Source organism: Coffea arabica, chromosome 5e, assembly GCF_036785885.1.
Source record: "Coffea arabica cultivar ET-39 chromosome 5e, Coffea Arabica ET-39 HiFi, whole genome shotgun sequence".
NCBI lineage: Eukaryota > Viridiplantae > Streptophyta > Magnoliopsida > Gentianales > Rubiaceae > Coffea > Coffea arabica.
The window spans coordinates 54,713,070-54,734,143 of NC_092318.1; the positions used below are offsets into that span (position 1 = coordinate 54,713,070).

The 21,074-nt window shown below is 37.1% G+C and overlaps 2 protein-coding genes across 9 annotated transcripts; both read right to left on the bottom strand.

Moving 5' to 3' along the window:
• Positions 1 to 20: 20 nt before the first annotated feature.
• Positions 21 to 8,788, bottom strand: LOC113687855 (uncharacterized). 3 transcript variants are annotated; one of them, XM_072049450.1, is made up of 10 exons: positions 8,326 to 8,785; positions 7,089 to 7,325; positions 4,209 to 6,934; positions 4,057 to 4,128; positions 2,909 to 3,061; positions 2,471 to 2,634; positions 2,108 to 2,255; positions 1,848 to 1,970; positions 1,464 to 1,551; positions 21 to 561 (listed from the first exon to the last, which is right to left on the bottom strand). In XM_072049450.1, the coding sequence occupies exons 3-10, from the start codon at positions 6,774 to 6,776 to the stop codon at positions 371 to 373; spliced, it is 3,507 nt and encodes a 1,168-aa protein (XP_071905551.1). In that variant the 5' UTR covers positions 6,777 to 6,934; positions 7,089 to 7,325; positions 8,326 to 8,785; the 3' UTR covers positions 21 to 370. The 3 variants fall into 3 exon arrangements, with proteins under 3 accessions (XP_071905551.1, XP_027061178.1, XP_071905550.1); XM_027205377.2 differs by having other exon boundaries at positions 4,209 to 7,325; positions 8,326 to 8,788; XM_072049449.1 differs by lacking the exon at positions 8,326 to 8,785 and adding an exon at positions 7,873 to 8,310 and having other exon boundaries at positions 4,209 to 7,325.
• Positions 8,789 to 9,669: 881 nt separating this feature from the next.
• On the bottom strand, positions 9,670 to 18,786 carry LOC113743390 (uncharacterized). 6 transcript variants are annotated; one of them, XM_072049451.1, is made up of 13 exons: positions 18,344 to 18,786; positions 17,358 to 17,603; positions 16,912 to 16,962; positions 15,735 to 15,865; positions 15,510 to 15,626; positions 14,988 to 15,107; positions 14,131 to 14,198; positions 12,946 to 13,115; positions 12,167 to 12,220; positions 10,834 to 10,943; positions 10,308 to 10,421; positions 10,088 to 10,213; positions 9,670 to 10,008 (listed from the first exon to the last, which is right to left on the bottom strand). In XM_072049451.1, exons 2-13 carry the CDS (start codon positions 17,532 to 17,534, stop codon positions 9,981 to 9,983), a joined length of 1,266 nt encoding a protein of 421 aa, XP_071905552.1. In that variant the 5' UTR covers positions 17,535 to 17,603; positions 18,344 to 18,786; the 3' UTR covers positions 9,670 to 9,980. The 6 variants fall into 6 exon arrangements, with proteins under 6 accessions (XP_071905552.1, XP_027127179.1, XP_027127178.1 ...); XM_027271378.2 differs by having other exon boundaries at positions 12,946 to 13,118; positions 17,358 to 17,563; positions 18,344 to 18,784; XM_027271377.2 differs by having other exon boundaries at positions 12,946 to 13,118; positions 18,344 to 18,784.
• Between the last annotated feature and the right edge of the window lie 2,288 nt (positions 18,787 to 21,074).

Sequence of the window (21,074 nt, forward strand, 5' to 3'; positions counted from 1 at the left end):
TTCCTACAATAGCACAGCACTTGTGAAAGTATCAAGTCTTGTATTCCCAGCTCCCCAAAAAATCTTAAAAAAAAAGGCATGTATACTATTTCCTGGACATTTGCTTCCAGTCAGAATTCATAGTGCATTTACTTACCGGAAACAATTGAGAGAACAAATTGTCAAATGAATCTGTGAAAGGAATTTTTATACCTAGTCTAAAGGAATTTTTATATCTAGTCTACTTTTCCTCTTATCTTTCATTTATTCTTTTGGTTTTACGGGGTTGGACAGGGGTAGGGGGAGGGGTTTTCAACTCGCTAGTCACTACCCCAGGGTTGTGAGCATATTTTCTGTCCTTTGAAACAATTATAGAAAAGGTTTCAGCCCGTTAGTTAGACGCCCTATTAACAGGTGTCCTCGCCTGGGCAGCAGCTGACATTCCACGTAATCGACCAGCAATTTCAGTGAAAGACGGCCTCACAACAGGATTGGGGGCCCAACATTGCTCCATTAAATTTCTCCATTCAGGATCACAGAAGCTTGGAATGGATGGCCTTAATGTGTTGTTTACAATACCTCCTATAGACCAAGGGGGGGAAAACCAGAACTTTTTTAGTCGAATTAAAATTCAAAGCTGGATCCCAAAAATGCTAAATCGATCACAAGTAAATCTCAACCAAAAGATAACATGCAAGGAAGCTAACATCAAAACTTCGATCAGTTACTATACATTCACATCTCTACGCAGCAGCCACATGAGAAGTGCTAAACATATATTTATATTACTTGTACGAGAAAAACACAGTGAAATTGATTACTACTAAACAAAGCATTCCACATAAAGCAGTCTATCACAGAATACAGTTGATGAAGCACCAAAATAAATTGATTTTGAGAAGAAGGATTTCCAAAATCAGTTTGAGCATTAATGGACAGAATCCTTTCTGCAAATTGATTTAACATATATGCAATTCAGAGACCGACCAATTTAGAGTGATATTCTGAGATTCTGTCTGGATATACTTCTTTCACAGAGAATCTATCCTCTAGACTCTGCAGTGGGCTAAGAATGGGCCCTGTACCCCCCCCCCCTCCCCAATTCTTTTTGGGGAATCAAGCAGTCCCCTTCTCTCATACAAAATGCAGGTTTTCTTGTCTGATGAAAATGATTGAGATATAGAACAAGCATATTTTAAGTACTTCACATGTCCATGCAAGTCACTTGGCATGTCCATTGCAATCATACTCGGAAGCATTTCATGGAAACCCAAATTTTCATTAGCATAGTGCTACAAGAGTCACATAGTAGCAAAGCATGGTACAGGTCTTTGATGTTCATCTAATGTTACACTACAAGTAAACATTATGCTCCAGATTCTGCTGATGCGTATTTTCAAATAGTGAACTAAAAGTGACACCAATAAGATGATCACATCAAGAAATTCGTAAAATGTCAGCTATATCAAAGGGAAAAAGCCCACCTATAATTGCTCCATAATGCATGTTGGCGTAAGGCTCCTCACCAGTCAGAATCTCCCACAGAACAATACCAAACGAGAAAACATCAACCTGTTGAACAAACATCCATGATATGAGGTTACAAACAAGTTGACTAGACACACAGAAACCAACTAAAACAATACAAAAGTTCAACTCGATATCAGTGTATCACATCCAGCAAGCTCTTTGTTTCCTCATCTTTTTATGCTTCCTTTTTGAGTTGTATACTTGTGCAGCATGTAAAAAGGTGAAAACAGGAGGTCTGCATGCTGATATGACCATCGATCTAGATGTCATCAAAAGAGGCTTCCCTCAAACCCTTCTACCCCAATTTCTTCATAGGAATTTACATGGTGGCAACTCACCTTTTCAGAAACCTTATTGCTGCTACCATTCAGAAGCTCTGGAGCCATCCAAGGAAGTGATCCCCGAACTCCACCAGAAACCAAAGTGTTCCTTTTTATTTTTGAAAGACCAAAATCACCAACCTGATTCATAGCACTATACAATATCACTTGCTTGACATCGAACTATGCTTGAAAAGTCTAGTGGATGCCTACCAGGGTACCATCAGAAGAATCATTGTATTCATTAGCAACATGTAAAACAAACCTAAAATGAGTACCTTGCATATAGGTCGTGAAGAATCTTTTAAATTGACCAGTAAATTATCGCATTTCAAATCAAAATGCACAATGTTCTTTGAATGCAAATATTCCATTCCAAAGGCTGCATCCATGGCAATAATAAGCCGCTTCCGACGATCAAGATGCCTGCAAAGTTAGATATAACACAACAAAGAAGAAAACTATGAGCAGCTAGAGAAACGGTGGGCATGAAGAGTGAGATTGGTTGACAGCAGAATACTGTCGGTGAAATTCGCAAAAGACTCAAGCTTTAGGGACTGCTCCACTTCGTTATACTCAAAAAGACGAAGAAAGAACTTTAGGACCAAACCTTACGATAATATAGAAGGCAGAGCCTTTACCTATCCTTTCGCAGTAAAACATGCCTTAAAGAACCATCAACCATATATTCTGCTACCGTAGCAAGTATCCCTCCAGGCCCATCTTGCACCACACCATAAAAGGCCACCACATTTGGGTGGTGAAGCTTTGACAGAATTTCAGCTTCTCGCCAAAACTCTATGGTCTGCAAATATACATACATACATATATGTATAAATAGTAACTATAAAACAGTATACACAACAAGAGAAGAAGCATAACATGAGAGCACAACTAAGAGTGTGAATGCCTGTGTGCGGTATGCCTACATATCAAATTATCAAACAGTGATAATAAATAGCATATTCCACCGTCAAATGAGTCTCTTCAGCTAAAAAACTATGGTTCATAAGAACAGAAATTTATTGCTGGGAAGACATCATCAAAATAGTAAGAGACTACAAATGAGCTATCATTACCAATCTTTCCTGCTCTGAAGATCGACCAATGAAACAACTCTTCTTTATCCTTTTGATTGCAACATCTGTTCCTCTCCATTTCCCATGACAGACTGTTCCAAATGTGCCAGAACCAAGTTCCCTTAGTTCCTCAAGATCTTTGTTATTTATGAGCTATGAACAAAATTACCAAATTCTAATCAATGTCCCCTGCTTAGAGTCAAATAAGAAATGACATGGTAAACACAAACTACTATAAGAAAAGAAGACTTCTTTGCTAATCAATTTAAAGCAGGTTATGTTTACAGGTAGCTTTATTCTTATAACCCTCTTCCCAACAAATTGTACATTTTTTATCCTCTGTTTGACTAATTTTAAGTGTATGCCCGCACTACGATGGGAGAGAACAAGAAAAACATTATAGACAAGGTAGAGACATGCACAAAAAGGTGAACTGGTCTCGAAATACTTTTTCACGACTAAAAGTATGGCATCTATGATTTACAACTAAACTCAGAATGTCCTAAGTTCCGGTTGTATTTGACATCTTTACACAATTGATTTCTTCAAGCAAGATGTACAATACGCATTAATCATAAAATGAGACTTCTTTTGAGTGATTTTTCTTCTTTTTTTTTCTTGCTCTAAAGGGGGAGGAGGTCCTGGAGATGTGGTTATTTTGGCAGTACTCATATTTAAGCAGTTGAACACATTGAGCAAATGAGTTGACATTCCCGTTAAAGAGAGAGTGAAACACTAATGCAGCAAAAAAGACTAACCTACTCTTACCCTCTATGAGGTATCAGGGGATTAAATATAGAAAGATCATGCACAAGTTTCAGTTGCTAGTGAGCATCATTTTTTATAGCAGCCAAGTTTAATCCTCGGCAAATATACAGAGACAATTTTATCTCATTTGGTCACCTTGTCGCAACTCTCTGCCTAATAATTGCTAATTTTCTAACCAAAAAACGAGATAACAACATGAGATTGTTCATCATTGACTTAATCACCAGGAACATCCAAAGAATTAAGATGGAAGAGTATTGATTCGATTAGCTCCAACCAGCAAGCAATGCTGGCACATTATGAGAAATAACAGTAGCAAACAATAAAGCTCACCCATAAATCATCAGAAAAAATGAAAATGGAATGAAAAGGCATCTCACCTGCAGAGAGTCTATATCAATATCCACCAAAAACGGATCGAGATTCGGCAAACCAATGTCTATTTGTCCGTCCTACCGGCATAAATAGATATTAGATAATAAGCTGAAAATAACATACCTTATAAATGTTTATAAACCGGAGGGAAAAGCACCTCATATTCCGAGCCTTCTAATCTTGTATGATCTGTCAAATCATCATACTGTATGGCTTCACTGATTTGCACATTAGATGGGTGGTAATCAGAATGAGAAACTACAGCTTCAGCTGCATTTGTACATGGTGATTCTTTTCGGTCATCTTCTCCAAAATTTCCACCCGTATCTACATGGCCTAAACAAATTCCCTCCTGTGTCAATGGATCAAAACAATAAGCTACAGAAGCTTCTTCGTCAACTTTTGGCAGTCCAGCCAAATATCCAGTATGGTCTTGGTCAACTAGAGACACGTCCTTTCGTGCAAAATCATTCCCAACCAATTTTTGGAAGAATGACCAGTGCTTAGGTTCATGGTTTTCAACGTTCAGACTCGTACCAGCTCCATCCTTCTGGAGTGGTCCAGCGTCTGCAGGGCTATTAGAAAGAATGGCCTTTGAGAAAATGTCTGAAAGGAAATCACGAGGAAATCTGTCATTTATATCAATAAGAATATCTGGCTGCTCAGGTCTAGAAGCATCTGATGTCTCCCCATGATTAATATCCTTTGTTGAGCTCCCTATCCAAGCAGAAGAATGCCCATGCGCATTATCTGTCATGGTCTCACTAACAACCTTGTCTACCCTATGAGCTTCAGGAAGACTACATACTGGATGTTCTGGGTGTTTTCCAGAATCCACTCTGTTCACAAAACTAACTTCAGATTTAGCTTCGGCTATGTCATCGACCAGGAGATTCTGAGCATTATACTTGACACGACTCATATCACGGTCAGCAATTAGACCCTGATTCTTGTGATCATCATCTTTGGCATCAACAGAGTTAGGTACAGTCTGCTTCATCTTTGAAAGTGTCATCTGTCCATCAACAGTGGTTTGAGAATCAACAAAACCAGGATGATCGGCAGAAATGCCTTGCTCTATCTGCATATTGGACTTTTCAGTTTGGGATCTCTGAACTGATTCTGCAATTAACTCCAGCTCCAGAATATCTGCATGTGAATGTGTCATAAGAAACTGAGAACTACGTGAATTGTCTGACTTGGACAACCTGTAAAGTAGCTCTGCTTGCTCTCTTGGGATTCGTTCAGAACGAAAGACACTATGTGAAGAAGCAGAAGGCTCGAAGTAGCTCAAATCAATTGGACCAGATTCAGTAGCAATACCACTTCCAGCATAATAGTCACCACTTGGTCTACCTACCTGATCTGAATTAGCAGCATCTGCCAGTGACGTGACCTGTGGATGATCCTTTGCCTTCTCCTCATTCTTTGATGACATTAAAGGAGATTCTCTGTCCAGGTTAGGGAACACGATTGATGCTTCATCAACAGGAACAAAGTCCTTTATGTTATCATTAGATCGTTTTGAGGAGAAAAGGTGATCATTTACTAGTAACTGATCACTTGCACTCTCACCTTCTTGGTAGGCAGTACCACCAACTTTCAGCTTCGCCTCTTTAAGTTGCATCTCTTTATTTGCACCCTCCAACAGCTGCTCTACAAAGCCCTTTTGTTGACCTACATGCCCATGAAATTGCCATTGAACAGCACCATCAACAGGTGATAAATGGTCCGGGTGCAACTTATATTGCATGGATTGCTGCCTATTTTCATTGTAATGCAGCATTTGTCCATGATAAAAGTGCGAATCAGTTGCAGAAGGATTGGAGGTATTTGGTAGAACAAGTTGAGAAGGTTCAGTGGTTGATAATGATACATCAAAGTCAGCCAAAGGAAAGGTACCAGCACCAACATAGCCAGCTGCAGCTCTATTTGTCTCCTCAACAATTGACCCATCTAACTCATCCAAGTTGTTTGCGGAACAACTTGCCAGACCATTCAGAGTTGAGCTTTTCCTCAATCCCATGTCCATGCCATTGACGGCTACTACATACTGAAACTCAGAACCACCATCAGAATTCGCTATACTAAAATGAGCATCATCCAGATCACTAATGGAGAAGAGAAATAATCTAAGCTTATTTGATCCTTCTCCATCTTCTAGTACTTTGCATTCCTCCATCATATTCTGCAAATCCTCATCACTAGACACAGAAACTAAGGCATCAAGATCCTCCCCAGGAAGCTGGTATTTAATGGAATAAGTTTGGTCATAAATCGCACTTGTTTTCTGCAGCAATTCCTGCCATGCAATGTCCTTGTTTATGCGGATCATGCGAGTTTCACCCCCAACATACCTGAGCTTTCCATCACTTGGACGGGGTATGATTTTACCCCCAAAGCTGCAGAGGATCTTCAGCTTTATTGATGAGCCATCAGATGCTCCAGACAATGTATAAGCAAGGGTTTGATAGTTGTTGTAGTCTGATGAAGTTCTTGGAAATGATTGTGCAGATACATAGTAGCTTTTGTTCTCATACGGTGAAGAATTATTTGGCTCAAGCACTTTTGACCCCTTTTCAACCGCAGAAATATCTGGCCCACTCTCAGATCCAGTATGACTAATGCCTAAAATGCCTTTCAGATCCAAATAACTAGGTGTACAAAGGGGATCCCCATTAACATATGAAACAAATTTCTTACTGGGATTAACCCGATCACGCATGAACTCAAAAGCAAATTCCTCACCTGTTTGTATAGAGTAATTACGCACAGGCTTAACTTCTGAAATGTTTTGCTCTGAAGACCTCACATTTGCATTTGCATTTACATAACCCAGAGAGTATGCTACATGTTGAGGATCTAGTTCTCCATTACAATGATCTGCAGAATTGCGTTGAGCTTGCATATGAGTTTTTGACTGCTGCATCATAGAGAGAATAAACTTCCCCCTCTCTGAAACCCGTTTATACAGGAACAACCAATTGTAACAGCACGATACAGTTGTTATAAGGAAGACATAAAGAAGCACCACAACCTTTGATGCAACAGAAAAGTATCTGAGCCGGTAGACAAGTCTATTGGCACTTGTGAGTAACATGTATCTTAAATCTCTGTAACATTGCTACAGAAACTTGGAAGCTTTCAGATTGAACTGTTCGCAGACAAAGGTAACCAAATTTTTGCTATCGCTACCAAGAAATTGGCAGCCCAAAGCACAGAAGCAGTCTTCTCTAAGAATCCACAAGCAATCAGAGCACACTCACCACATAATCTGCATAAAAATACATTAGTCCAGGCAAGCAATTCGACTTAACACTAAGTAGATAACTAAAAACAAGTCATGACCGATGCCTTAAATTAACTCACCATATTAAGTAAAAAAGTTCTTCTGTTTGCATCAACTTAAAAAAAAAAAAAAAAAAAAAACCCTAAAAATCAGGAGAACTAAAAATAATGGATAGGTACTTTGCTTGGGAAAAATAATCGAGATTTTAAGTGAAGCTGATATTTTTAGTGGCCTTTCATTAAAAACACCTCCAGCCCTACAACTAAATATTCCAAAAGTTTATATTGCATTTAGAAACTATAGCGAAACTTTCATATCCAAATTTTATTTATAAGACACTGTCAGACAATTTTTCAAATTTACTTCAAAAACCCATTTTAAAGCCATTAGCTCTGTCCATAATATTCTACCTACGGCACACCAATGAGAACTATGGTTCATCTAAAATGAAATATATTCCATATCGCCAGGTACATCAGTGATGGTAAAAAAGAAAGTAAAATTTTCCAATAAAAGATACGGAAATACTAACATGAAATGACAAATTTGAGGGAGGTAACATGTGGAATAAATCTATCGTCCATGAGATAGAAGTAAAAGAAGTAATTATTTCACCAAGAAGCTTCAAAGGGAACATTCTATTGCTACATGTTCAAAAATGGCAGATACGGGTAGTCGTTATAATATCCACCGTACATTAAGTCATTAACAGATAATCACACCAAACATATCGAATGATCAATCAAAATAGAACAGATGAAGTAGAAAAGTTGAGTAAACATTAAGGGAAAAGCTCGAATCCAAAAGAAATACAGATCTAATGTAGCAAAAGAGTAAAGAAAAAATACAACAAAAAGGTATCTTGGGTGGAAGAACCAATGGAAAAGGAAAAAGAAGAAGTTGGTGGAGTAATGAAATATAAGAAATTAGCTCAGCATGGGAAGGTTGTAGTTATGTCTTGGTACAGTCAAACATATGACATTACCTTAAAGATGCGTAGTAGTGTAGAGCACATAAAAATACGTCTCTCCCTCTCAATCCGGGGCCGAATTTCTTATACTAAATGATAGTATAAATAAACCTCCTCCTCCTCCTTAGTAGTCCTTAAATCAGTTGGAAAAGAATTGGATTTGGTACTCCGCCTCCCTTCTTAATCAGTAATCAATCTGGTGCGTCTTCTCTTCTTGCGATGAATAGGAATAAAGAATTCCTTCTTCTTCTTCCACGCACGTTTCCAGTTTAATAAGCTGGAGTTTGAGTTGAATCAGATTCATAAATGAAACGGTTGAATTGAAAATTTTCCCATTAACCTTCGGACCTTTCTGCGTAGGTTTGTAGTCAAAATAGAAGGTCATATTCATTTGTCCATTCCCCATTTCGCCCCTCCTTGCTTGGCAGTTGGCTCTTCTACTTTCCTCTTTTTCCAATTCCAGTTTCATCTATCTAGGAGTAATTCTTTTTTCGATTTTAGGATTTCTTTATTATTTTACTTTAACAAATAAAGACAAAGGATTCTCTTCTCTTCTTCTTTTCTCTTTTTTTTTTTTAATTTTGCTCCGATGTTGAAATAAGGCTTATGAAAATATCTAAATTATTATTTGTATTTCTATAAAGACTTCGATTTATTGATGATCAATGCAAAGCTGAAAATAGATTCATCTGAATTGCTATCTACCGGTGGCATTTTGATGATGGGTTCTGCGCCAATAATTAAATATTGATACTCTTTTTTCTTTTCTGTTTTGTTTGGGTTGGTTGGGTAAATACTGCAAATAGGGGAGAGACGTTTTTAATGTTGGATTCACCAGAAGAAAAAAAATGTGTGGAAAAAAAAAAAAAAAATCTTACCCGCCACCCAAAAGAACTCCAGGAATGAATTTCCCCTACTATCACCGCCACCCAAAAGAATTACGTACATAAAAACTGATGCTTGGCCCACGGACGGACGGGCAGATTGTCTTGCTCTTGCGTCGATTCAACTTCATGTTCGTTCCACTACTGTTTTTTCCACTCAATAATAATATATAATATTTGCACAATGGGTCCAATTTTCACCAAATTGTAAAAACTGAGTTGAATGTTACTACTTGCTAATGAAACGCAACTGGTTGCAGCTAAAAGTAACTAAAAGCCATGGCCGGCAGGAGACCTGATGATGGCTGACAGACCACCGGCACCACACCACGCCACTTTCATTAACTTCAACAGATATCGGATTTTCTTAATGTATATTGTGGCCTTTTTACTGCGCTTTATAAATGCAATGCATTTCTTATACTAGTAGTTCCCAGTTGGGTACGTACTTTTAGTCAGCACCAAGGTCTATTAGTTCTTTTGAAAGCAAGTGACATATATATATATATATACACGAGCACTCGTACAAGAGAAACATACTCCAGGTACCATACGCTGTAAAGAAATGTGAAAATTCCACCCCCGACTTAGAAGCAAGTAAATGACTGACTTCAAAAAGAACGTAAAAACTATATATGCATATGCCATGTTGCCGGTAGTGCACACGGTGCTGCATCAGTCCAATCCTTTTACCTTGTCATCTGCATGGATGCACTCGGTCGTCTGTCCTTGTTCCGCAATAATGTTGAAGGCATAAAAGAAAAAAACTGTGATGGCGCTATCAGCTCAGAGAATTCTGCAGTCTCCTCCTCCTCTGAAAGGGGAGCAGGGTCATGTATCAACAAATACATATTATGTCCTGTCCGCTAATGCATAAAAGAACAAATACCTACTTCTTCACGTCTTCATAATGGCTCAAGGCTTCCTCAAATTTCAGCCAAAGTGGACCCGTCTCCTGAAGGTTTACATTCTGCGGTCCAGCAAGATAAGCCTGAACAACAAACTGGGGTGTTCTCTCCCTGTTGATACCATCACGTAACCTCTCAAGTCATATGAAAGACACAAATGGCTAGGAAGTCTATTTTGACATCTAAACATGACCCAAAAACATACCTCCCTTCGTATTCTGATAGCCAAGCCAAATAGGCAGCACCAAAATACATGGAGACAAAAGGCTTGCAGAGGTCGTCAACTGAATCTACTATGTAAGCCTTGTAGCCGACATCCCTAGTCGTCAACTCAAGTGAGTTAAAAGCATTAATAAGATGTACAAATCGCTAGTTACATGATGCTTTAGTTTTACAAAGAAGAGAAAATGCCCCACCTAAAAATAGAAGCCCTTTTCAAAATCAGACATCAAAAGAAAAAGGTTGAAGAAGCAAAGCCGAAGCATTTTGAGGATTACAAGTGCATTGACCTTTTAGACTTTTACAAGATAATTCCACGTGGGTCAAGGAAAAATTAGACATCAAATACCATTTAAACTGATGTCATTAAGCAACAGCCCTTAGGCTCGTATACTTGGCCAACATAAGTAGGTGTCCAGTGAAATCATCTAAGAATGTTAAAAGCCTAGGAAGCAATAAAATGAGCACTCATCCTCAGATAAGAAATGGCAGATTTCGAATAAATCACATACTTGTAAAGCCATCGTGCTGTCGGGTAGTCAATTCCCATCAAACCAGTACGTTGTCCAACTCCATTCACAAAGCGCATGCTAACAATCTCCGCAATAGCACACAAAACAGTCTGCACGAGAATGAGCTTATAAATGATAAAATACATTATCTCCTTCCCTCAAATACACAAAGCAGTCAATTCCCATCAAGGAGAATGATGTAACCACACTAGAAGAGTCCAATAAGAAGAGTCATGTTAGGCAAAAGAACGCATCTTAAAAGGGCAGCAGAATGGGTTTTGTCTAAGTGTCTGTTTGATAACATAAAAAAGTGCTGAAACTGAATTCATTCAGACATTCAGATGTTTTGAGTGTTTGATAAATAAAAATTTTTCTGCTGAACTTATTAAGTGGTGCTGAATTTGTATGTATTTTTTTCAGCATAAGAATTGTAACTGAATGCTTAATTTGATAAGAAACAAGAGATTTACTTCAACTATTTTATCTTATCTACCAAATCTATCCTTGTTTGTTAATTACATTCAAAATCCTTATTGAATTAAACAATTTAATATTTTCTATCCAAAATCCTTATCTAATTAAACAACCTGACATTCTCTGTCTAATGGCTTTCTACTTCTATTTTCTCCTTATTTAATGATATTTTTTACAATTTCTTTATGCTCCTCACATTTGTCTACTCCTTATCCTTTTCCATCTTTCTACTCTTTCATAATTTTGTCATTTTTTTACTCCCAATTTTTTTTATTGCTACCGTACTCACCGATCTCAAATTCATTTTTTCCAAGGTAAGTGACATTGATTATTTGTTGTTTTGCTTTCAACATTTTTCCATTGAAGTAATTAAATTTCTATATAATTTGGTGTGAATTTAAAACTTGTTTATTGCAGCTTCCTTTTGCTTATATTTAGACTTTTCTTATCAAACTCTAATTTAAAAATATATTTGCACCGATATTTGGACTTTTTCATAATATATTTCTTCTTTTATATTACTTTGATTTAAAAATAAATATTGGCATTTTCATACCTAACAATTTTAAACTAATTAAATCATATGTTCTATTTCTTTTTTGGATTGAAAGATAGAAGGGCAAAATTGTACAATTTAGTTTATTAAGCATTAAGTTATAAATGTTTATCAAACAGTATAAATATATTCAGCATTAAGATTCAGATATTCATATATCTCTTTTCAGTGCTTAATATTCAGCAAATTAATTGTTTCAGTATTCAGAATTCAGAATTCAGAGTTCAGATTCAGTTTTATCAAACGGAGCCTAAGAAACCCTCTCTTTTTTTCTAACTGAATGGACAGTAATCAAGTACTTACAGGTTCTACTCGTCTTGTGCTGAAGTGCTTTGAAAGAATGATTTCCGAAACAGCCTATAGAAGAAACAGCAGCATAAATCAGGCACAGTTTTGAGTCTGAACAGTACAGTAAGTGCTATACAGAAACGTGAACAATTCTTGAGGCTTCTAAGATGAGAAAATGCTTCCTCTTATCTCACTGGAAAGGTCAAACAGCAGAGATATCTTGGACAAAATTTCATGAAGCATTACCATCACAAATGAACGAATCCAAGCGCTCAATGAAGAAGTTTGAATGATTACTTGTTCGCTGGATTGTCACAATTAGCACATCTAGACTATATAGCATGTAAACATATCAAATACTAATAAACAAGGATAAGAGAGTGATTTCCGAATTATAGAACTAATTAATAACATCAAGATATTTGCTTGAGTATTTGTTTTGTCCCCTTTAAGGCATCCTATGATTAAATCATATCAATTGAATGAATATAGGTACAAACAAAACTCATTACGTCAGTCAACCCAGCTATTAAAAGAAATTAAAAACTCCCATAAGCCTGCAGCAGTTTTGTCTAAGAAAAGCCCATGACGTGTCTGCTTGCGAGCACAAACAGTTAATTGGCATTAAAGATGAATTAACATCAAGTGAAACTACACAGGTATGCAGAAAACGAACTTAGAGCACAATGGAAAAGGAAATTGCAAAATGCGTTCCCAAGAGAGATCAAATTAAAGAAAAAGGCTAACATTCAATCGTCAGTCATTAAATACGCATTGTATAAACAATATCTCACCCTTAGTTCTACACGGGAAAGATAAGGCCTCTTCTCTGTGTCATGAGAAAATCGAACTTTTCCCTTTTTCTCGCCTGACTTCATCCATTCCTTATTGACATTGGGATGAATCCACATATCTTCCATGTCTTCTTTCGAAGTTCTGGAGTCCCAAGTTGTATTCAATGGACCTGCTGCCTCATGTATAAACACACAAAATTTCTCTTTCAGCACAAATTGGAGTGAATTAATAAAGATAGAATGAGATTCACAGTAGTCATATCATAAAATTCAAACTGCTAATTTGGTAAAAGTCAAACTAGTCAGGTTCCAAGGATTGACCTAGAAAAATTGGAAATAGATTAGACTGATTAGGCACTACTTGCAAGGAATTCATACTAATAAAACACCAGAAAAGATATTTCATTCTGGAGATGCAGCCTCATCTTCAATGAGGAAAGTGCACTTCTTCTGTCTCCTTAACTAAGGTAGCCAAACAGAATTTCAGCTTTCTGTTTTGGTGTAAAGACAAAATAGTTAAACCCAAAATGTTCTAGAAACTAAGATGAGATATTTCTAGGACAGAACAACTTAATCTGAGTCCTCCACTTATTCTGTCACTAAACCAACAACATAACCAGAATCATATTCCAACAGGGAGACTGCATTTTTTCATAGATTAATCAGAAGATAACGAAATTTGAAACAGAGTCAAAAACAGCGGAACATGTGTATCGACCAACTTATAAAGCAATGATCATAATACTTGCACATAAAAAAATTTACAAGTTCAGCTCAACTTATCACCTTCGAGTTAACGAGGAACCATACACTAATCAGCAACAGAGTCTTATGTGAGTATATATATTGACACAATTCGTTTACCCACCCTAGATTGATTAAACTGACAACTATATGAGTTATTTCAAGCTACAGTAGAGCATAGCAGTAAACATTCATTGTTGCACAAAATCAAAATGATCTCCATGCCAAAAATAGCATCTTCATCAAGTAGCCAGTAGAATGAGAATACTAGCTTCTAAATAGGGATTTACTTCCTTGTATTATTGTCAAAACTACAAATTATGTAGTACAGATATTAAATAAAAAAACCAATAACGTCAGCCTTGAGACTGTAGTGTTAAAGAAAACAATATTGATGACAAAGAACCTAGGTTTACGCTTATCAAACTTGTAGCAAAGCACCTTTTGTTTTTGTAACTGCAGGAGCTGCTGAAGAAGCCGTAGGCAGAGGACTAACTTCAAAGACTTTTCTGCAAAAACATTAACATAAAGTGGTTGTTAACAATTATTGCCATGTATATTATTATATTATGCTGGAGTTTAATGCCAAATATCCTTCTGAACAATTTTTAAGATACCTCCATAAGGCATCAATTTACATCTATTATGTCAAATTGTACGGCAATTAGAATAAATTGTTTCTCAGTACTCATAATCTCACTCTGATGGCTTGCTAGGTAGAAGCACTAAATTGCCATAAAAAACCTATGCGAGAGAGAGAGAGAGAGAGTTCAAATTTAACAGCCTTTGGTATTCGCTTGAATGATAATCAGGTCTGGATTTCAGAAACTTTCCATTCTCTTCATCAAGTGCAGTCTGCTGTTTAAATTATGTTTCCAAATGATAGAATATTTATTGGTGGCAGAAATTTATTCCCACAAGTCAGGACATTTTTGCCATATCCACTATAATAAGTTAACTGTCTGACTAAGCCTACTCTTTGTTCTAGGTAACTTTGGATTTTAGAACAATCATTCTCTAATAACATGTTGGTAGAGAGATGCCTGTCATTTCGTAGACATAAACATTCAAGACTCCATGTGCTGTATCCAAATATCACTTGCATGATGATTGCTCAAGATTTCTGTTATTATAGGATGTAATGTATCAAAAACTAGTCTGGAAAATCAAGCACCATTCCAACATGAATCAAACATGAACTCCAAAATAATACATGTGATCCATACACATGAATCCAACATGACATTTGCATCTTGGTGAAGAGCTAATAAATAAAAATCATGACAAAAAGTAAATACCTAGATGGAAGACTTTCCTTTACAGCAAGATACTGTTTCCAGTATTGCAATGTTGACTTGTGAGCCGCCTTCTTTGTGCCAGCTTTATAAGCCCTTACCATGAACTCCTCGCTTCTTTCTCTGAATAAACAATTATATGTCAGACACTAGCATTTATAGCACTTTGAAATTTCCACATCAACTACAATATTCCCAAAAGTTTACTCAATGCCTTTTGAAAAAAGATGTCCTACTTTACGGGACAACTCACACCCGTAAACTACATCAAACAGAGAAATAAAAGCACAGGGGCAACCATGTTGATCATGACTATTTGATAACTATAGGAATGTGTTGGAGTACCACCTTTTTTCTTGCATAAGGTATCTAGAAACAAATAAGGTATTACACTGCATTTTTGTTAGAGAAAAAAGGAGATGATTCGCAGCGCATAACATGGGATGCAAAGCAGTTATTTTCAGACAAAGAGTCCAAATTAAAAAGGATACCACAAAAACACAGATAAAAAAATTTTCAACATACTTTTGGTCATAATTTGACAACCACTTGAGATATGCAGCACCAAGATATACATTTACGAAAGGCTTGTATAGAACTTCTGGATTCCCTGATATTTCATACCTCTGATAACCCAAATCTCTGCAGGAAAAGTGCTTGCGTTATATTCATTATGAATAAGAGCAACCGAAAGTAAAATATTTTGAAAAGGCCAAACAGTCTTGATCAAAATCTTACTCCAATTCATACCTGACTAGCCATTGTGCAGTTTTTGGTAAGATCTGCATTATCCCCAGTGTAGTCTCCTTTGATTTTTTGTTATACTGAGTAGCCAGAGGCTGCCTATCACTTTCAAGAGTAGCGATTGCACAAATCATATCCTGCAGTACAGGAAGAAGACAATTAGGACTATATATTTGAACATCATTTATCAATCGACTAAGAATCATAAATTTTTACTGAAACTGAAATTTTTATTATTGAACAACTTTTTTCTTTGGTATCAGATGTTCAGCTGAACTTTCAATTTAATTCAGGATGAAATGAAGCCAACTGAATTGAGCTTGGGTTTAAACAAGCCGAACTCAACAAAAATTTAGCAAGCTCGCGCTTGAGAGCACCTAATATAAAGATATAGTTCGAGCCTAAAAAGACTAAAATAAGAATAGATAATAATTATAAAACTCTTTTTAGTGGATAAACTAGACATTATACCATATTAATGGGCTCGATCAAGCTTGACGAACCTTCGAGTAGAGCATCATAGTACTCGAGCTTGGTTACTCATTCGACAGGTGAATTGAGCTGCTTGAGCTTTTTGGATACCAGGTCGAGTCGTTGACCAAGCAGGCTCGCCAAGCTCATAAACCAGATCAATTCATTTGCACCCTTAACATCACTAGATGTGGACCTCACCCCAATTCACAATTCTAAAGATGGCAATTCAAGTATGATACATTATTATGTTCCAAGCCTAGAGGAAATTGGCGGTGAAAACATTATGTGGGATTTGATCAACTGTGAGAGGAGATCTCAATAAAGATCTATATTGGAAATCATGATATGAAGATGTCCATGGCATGATGCTTTTGATAACAAAACTTTTTTAAGATTTCATATCACACATGCAATGACCAGCATAGATGCACTATCTTGAGCTGCCTCTCCCATGGCCATTGACTGACTGACTGACTGTAGCACCAGAGGAGAATGATAATTTCACAACAAATAACATCAATATTTTACATGTCAGGAAATCATTGTTGAGCATGTTTAAATAAATTAAACAAGAGAGAATGATGAAAAACTACGGATTACCCCGTCAATAAATGGAACATATGAGCTTTTCGTTATGCCTTAATGGTTACTAGACTTATACTATGTGAGATGTTCGTGCTGCATTTCACATGAGATGAGAATGTCATACCGAATCTATCTGTGAAACAAAATGCCTTCGGACTATGATCCCTGCGACAGCCTGCGAAGGGAAAAATCCAATTTAAGTCAGGAAAGAACAGGAAAAAAAAAGAAAACTGAATAATAGTAGTACTTTGAGAAGCGGGTCATTTTTGTGACGTCAGAACCAATTTTTTCAGAGCATGTGGATATAAACATCATTTGTTGGTCAAGATCCAGACGTAAGACAAGGTAAAAGTGTAGAGTAAAACAACAAACTGTAACTTTCATTTCTGTTTTCGATAAGTATTTCAGTCGAAACTGCTTTACAACCAATACCTATTGATAAATCAAAATCAAAGCCATGATACCAACAACCACTTCAGGAGTCTAATAATGTCCAGAGTGAAGTTAAAAACTATCAAAATTAGCAAGGTATGCTAATTAGAGTGATTTCGATGCTGACATACGCATTACCTTGATCTCAGTTTGTGTCAAATAAGGTTGGCCATCGGGATCACGTGAGAGGTGGACTTTTGAACCTCTAGTTTCTCCAGCATTAAGCCATTCGGCTTGCACAGCAGGATCCATCCACATGGCCTCCAAGTCCTCGGGGTCCACACAATCATCCCAGTAAATAAAGCTGACAGTCATCCTCTAATTTGCGATAGCTTTTCCAGCATCTAACAGCAGAAGGAAGGCGGACTATTAATGAAGCGCCAACTGCAGCAATGCAAAGACAAGCCCGCAACACATGAGTAAACATTGCTGTTGGCCCAGAAATAAAGATGTGCCATGGGAGACTTGGACTGGTGCTCTAACTACAAAGTGGGACATTAATAATTACTGTTGTACATATTAAACAATACAGCTAAGTAATATTGCAGTAGCATTAGCTAGGGAAACAGGATTAACCAAAATTTTGAAATATGTCGTGGCAACCAAATTGGAGCCAAATGAAATTAACCATCCATCCATCACGATATTGATGCCTTAATGATTCTCAGCTTTAGATTATACTACTGGCTTGTAAGTTACATTCTGCAAAGCACCATTGAGAACGTATCGTAAAAATATACAAGAAGTCGGATTATTAGGATATAACCAAAAAAAAAAAAAAATCACCAAATTCCAGAGTGCCAGCCCATTCAAAACAGCGAGTAAGGATTGGTATTCGTATTTCGATAAGCACTACCAAATTAGAAATATTATATACGACATTTAACAATCATATTCATCCCTTTGTTGTGGGGGGGGGGGGGGGGGGTGGGGAAGTTTGCCAGGAGGATTTTGATTATATTATTATTATGACCATTATTGAGACCAAAAAAAAAACGGTCGGAGACTGTTGAAAGTTGAAAATAGCATGCAAGAATCATCTTCTTCCTTCCGTAATAGATAAATGCCGTAGGTAGTACATTAGAATAAATTCAGGAAAAATAAAAAGGGGGAGGAGGAGGTACCGTTGAGACTAGAAAAAAGCACGTGGATCATGAGATAATGGGCGGGAGGAGTTTCATTAATCTTAATCCCCTGTTGATGGCTGCAAGAAAGGAGGAATGGCTTCTCCAGTTGTCCAGGTTTCCACCCTCTTCCCCCCGGGAAGCAGCCCGGACGCACGTTTTTTCTTTTTTTTCCTCCTTCTAAATCAATACCAGCTTAATAAGAAGTCCCTTAAATTTTTGGGGATTTTTCTTTATAAATTTTTGTGAGGGCCAAATTTCGGTTATTAATTGGGAGTGGATTTGGATCGTATATCTTGAACATTGAGGGGGTGGTGGCGGTGGTGGTGGTGGTTGTACACGAGCAATGCAGCTTTTTGCAGTTTGGTGGGAAGAAGAGAGAGAGGGTGGGAGATGTGACACGTGGTCTGCCGCCCCTCTCTCCCACCTAAACCGTTGCTGCCTTTCAACGCTTAAAGCATCCCTCCCAAAATCCCCGTGGGGCCAAAAAAAAAAAAAAGGAAAATGGAAAATGGCCGGTGTCTTGCACTTTTAGTTTGTGAAAGAAAAAACAAATAAAAGCAAAATAGGAGTTTTGAATATATTTTTAATCGTCAAAGTTGATGTGAGTTGACAAAGAGATTAAATTAAAGTGCAACGAACAGAACAGTACAGAACATTATATTTATTATCTTCCAAAAAAAAAAGTCACACACACTCAGGGGGCTTAGTGTGTTTTAATTAATTTTTTAAAAATATACAAATATCACGTTCAAAACCGGGCATGCATGAGTAGAACATTACGAGTTGGATTGCGGAATTGGATGGATGGACGGACAGATGGGGAAGTGGAAGAAGACGCCGACGGACGGAGCAGAGGGACGGGCGAGGGAATGAAAACTGAAAAGATGAAAACAAGGCGAGAAGGGCAGCAGGGGAGTTGGACTGACGTGGTTATCAAGCGGGGCCCCGCCAAAAGGTCCTCCAGTTGGCAGGTTCGCCAAGAAGATCGTCCTCAACAGAGAGCTTATCACAAAACGACAGCATTCCACCCGTCTTCCTAGGCAGGCTTCCTAGTAAACACACACACGCACGCATCAGAGCCGCACCATCAAGAATATGCCAAGGTCCACCTCACAGGCTCACACGTGAAACAAGTTCCTCCAGCATATACTCCATGTGCTCTATTCTCCTCCTGGTATTACTATTTACTACTGTAACTGCGGAAGGGTGATCCCGGCCCAAATAAGATCCTAGTGCCACTTAATCATTGGAAAGGCAATGCCACTCCTTCATTTGATGTCAAGTCAAATATTTAATTAATTTAAATTAAAATCAAATATCACATGATAACTTAAATTAACTGAATACTTAGCATAATTTTAAGAGTGATAAGTGGCACATAGGATCTCAATTGATCCTCGCCGCGCCACTTCCATGTTGTTATCATACTTCGCGTTTTATCTATTGTGTTAGTGAAAAAGTGTATATATTCTAAAAAATTTAGAATTTTCTAAAAAGTTTTGCCAACGAGTACTTAAATATCCGTTTAGACCAGTGGTAATTCAATCCCCTCGGATTCCTCATCTTAACCCTTTTGGGCCACCCTTCCCCTTAGTATAGAGTGGAAATAGGTTTATATTAGAATCTATCGTGTCCAACAACAAAATATATATATATTAATTACAGGAAAAAAAAAAGGGATTCATCTAGATGATGTATGTGTATGTGTTTTTTTTTATAGTTGATTAAAATTTTACTGTGACTTACTATAGACTTATATAAAAACTTTTAAGTATCAAGAATTTGAAGAAAATTTCCTTATTTTCTTTTTTCTCTTTTTTTCCTTTCTTTCCTCTTTTCTTCTTCCTCTCCATACCACCATTGCTTTTTCTCCTCCTCCTCTCCCCACCGTCAGCTTCCACCTCCTCACCCTTTTTTTCTTCTCTCTCTCTCTCTTCTCATTTTCTATTTTTTTTCTCATCCTCCTCCCTCCCTCCCTTCTCCTCTTCTTCTTCCCTCTTCCCCATCACACCCTATCATCTCTCTCTCCCTTCCTCTCATCATCTTCCCCTTCTCTCTCTCTCTCTCTCTCTCTCTCTCTCTCTCTCTCCCTCTCTCTCTTTGATTGCATATGGAGGGAGAAGAAGAGAAGAGGTGGAAGGAAAGGGAAGGAGGTGGTAGGGAAAGAGGAGAATAGAGGAGAAGAAGATTGAGGAATAACGAAAAATAAGAAGAAAATAGACAAGGAAAGGGTGGTGGAGACGAGTAGAAATGATATGAGAGTGTGGTGGTAGTATATGGAAAAGGTCGCATTTTTTTTAGTATTTTAGGGTGTGTCTTTTGTAAAATATAGGGGGTGTTTTTACAAGTTCATGTAGCAAAAAGTTAGAGAAAAACTACCTATCAAAAACATGAAAAAGGCATCCAAACAGAACCTACATTAAAAATGTTGCACGTGCTATTATTGAAGTTTTTATTAACTTTGTATATGTAAGTGTGTACATGCATGTTTTTTTTAAGTAAAAAAAAAACATTTTATTAGGAGGTAAAGGAACCTAATTAAGTCACCTACTCTAGTTTTCAAGTTTATTTATTTATTTGACATGTTTGAAATTATGTTTAAATTTGGTTGATATATTTATCGAACGTAATTCAAACAAGTTTTTTATTGAACCGAATTTAAATCGAGTTAAAAAAATTTGAATATTTTATATATAAATTTAAATTACCATATTGATCATGTCAAATT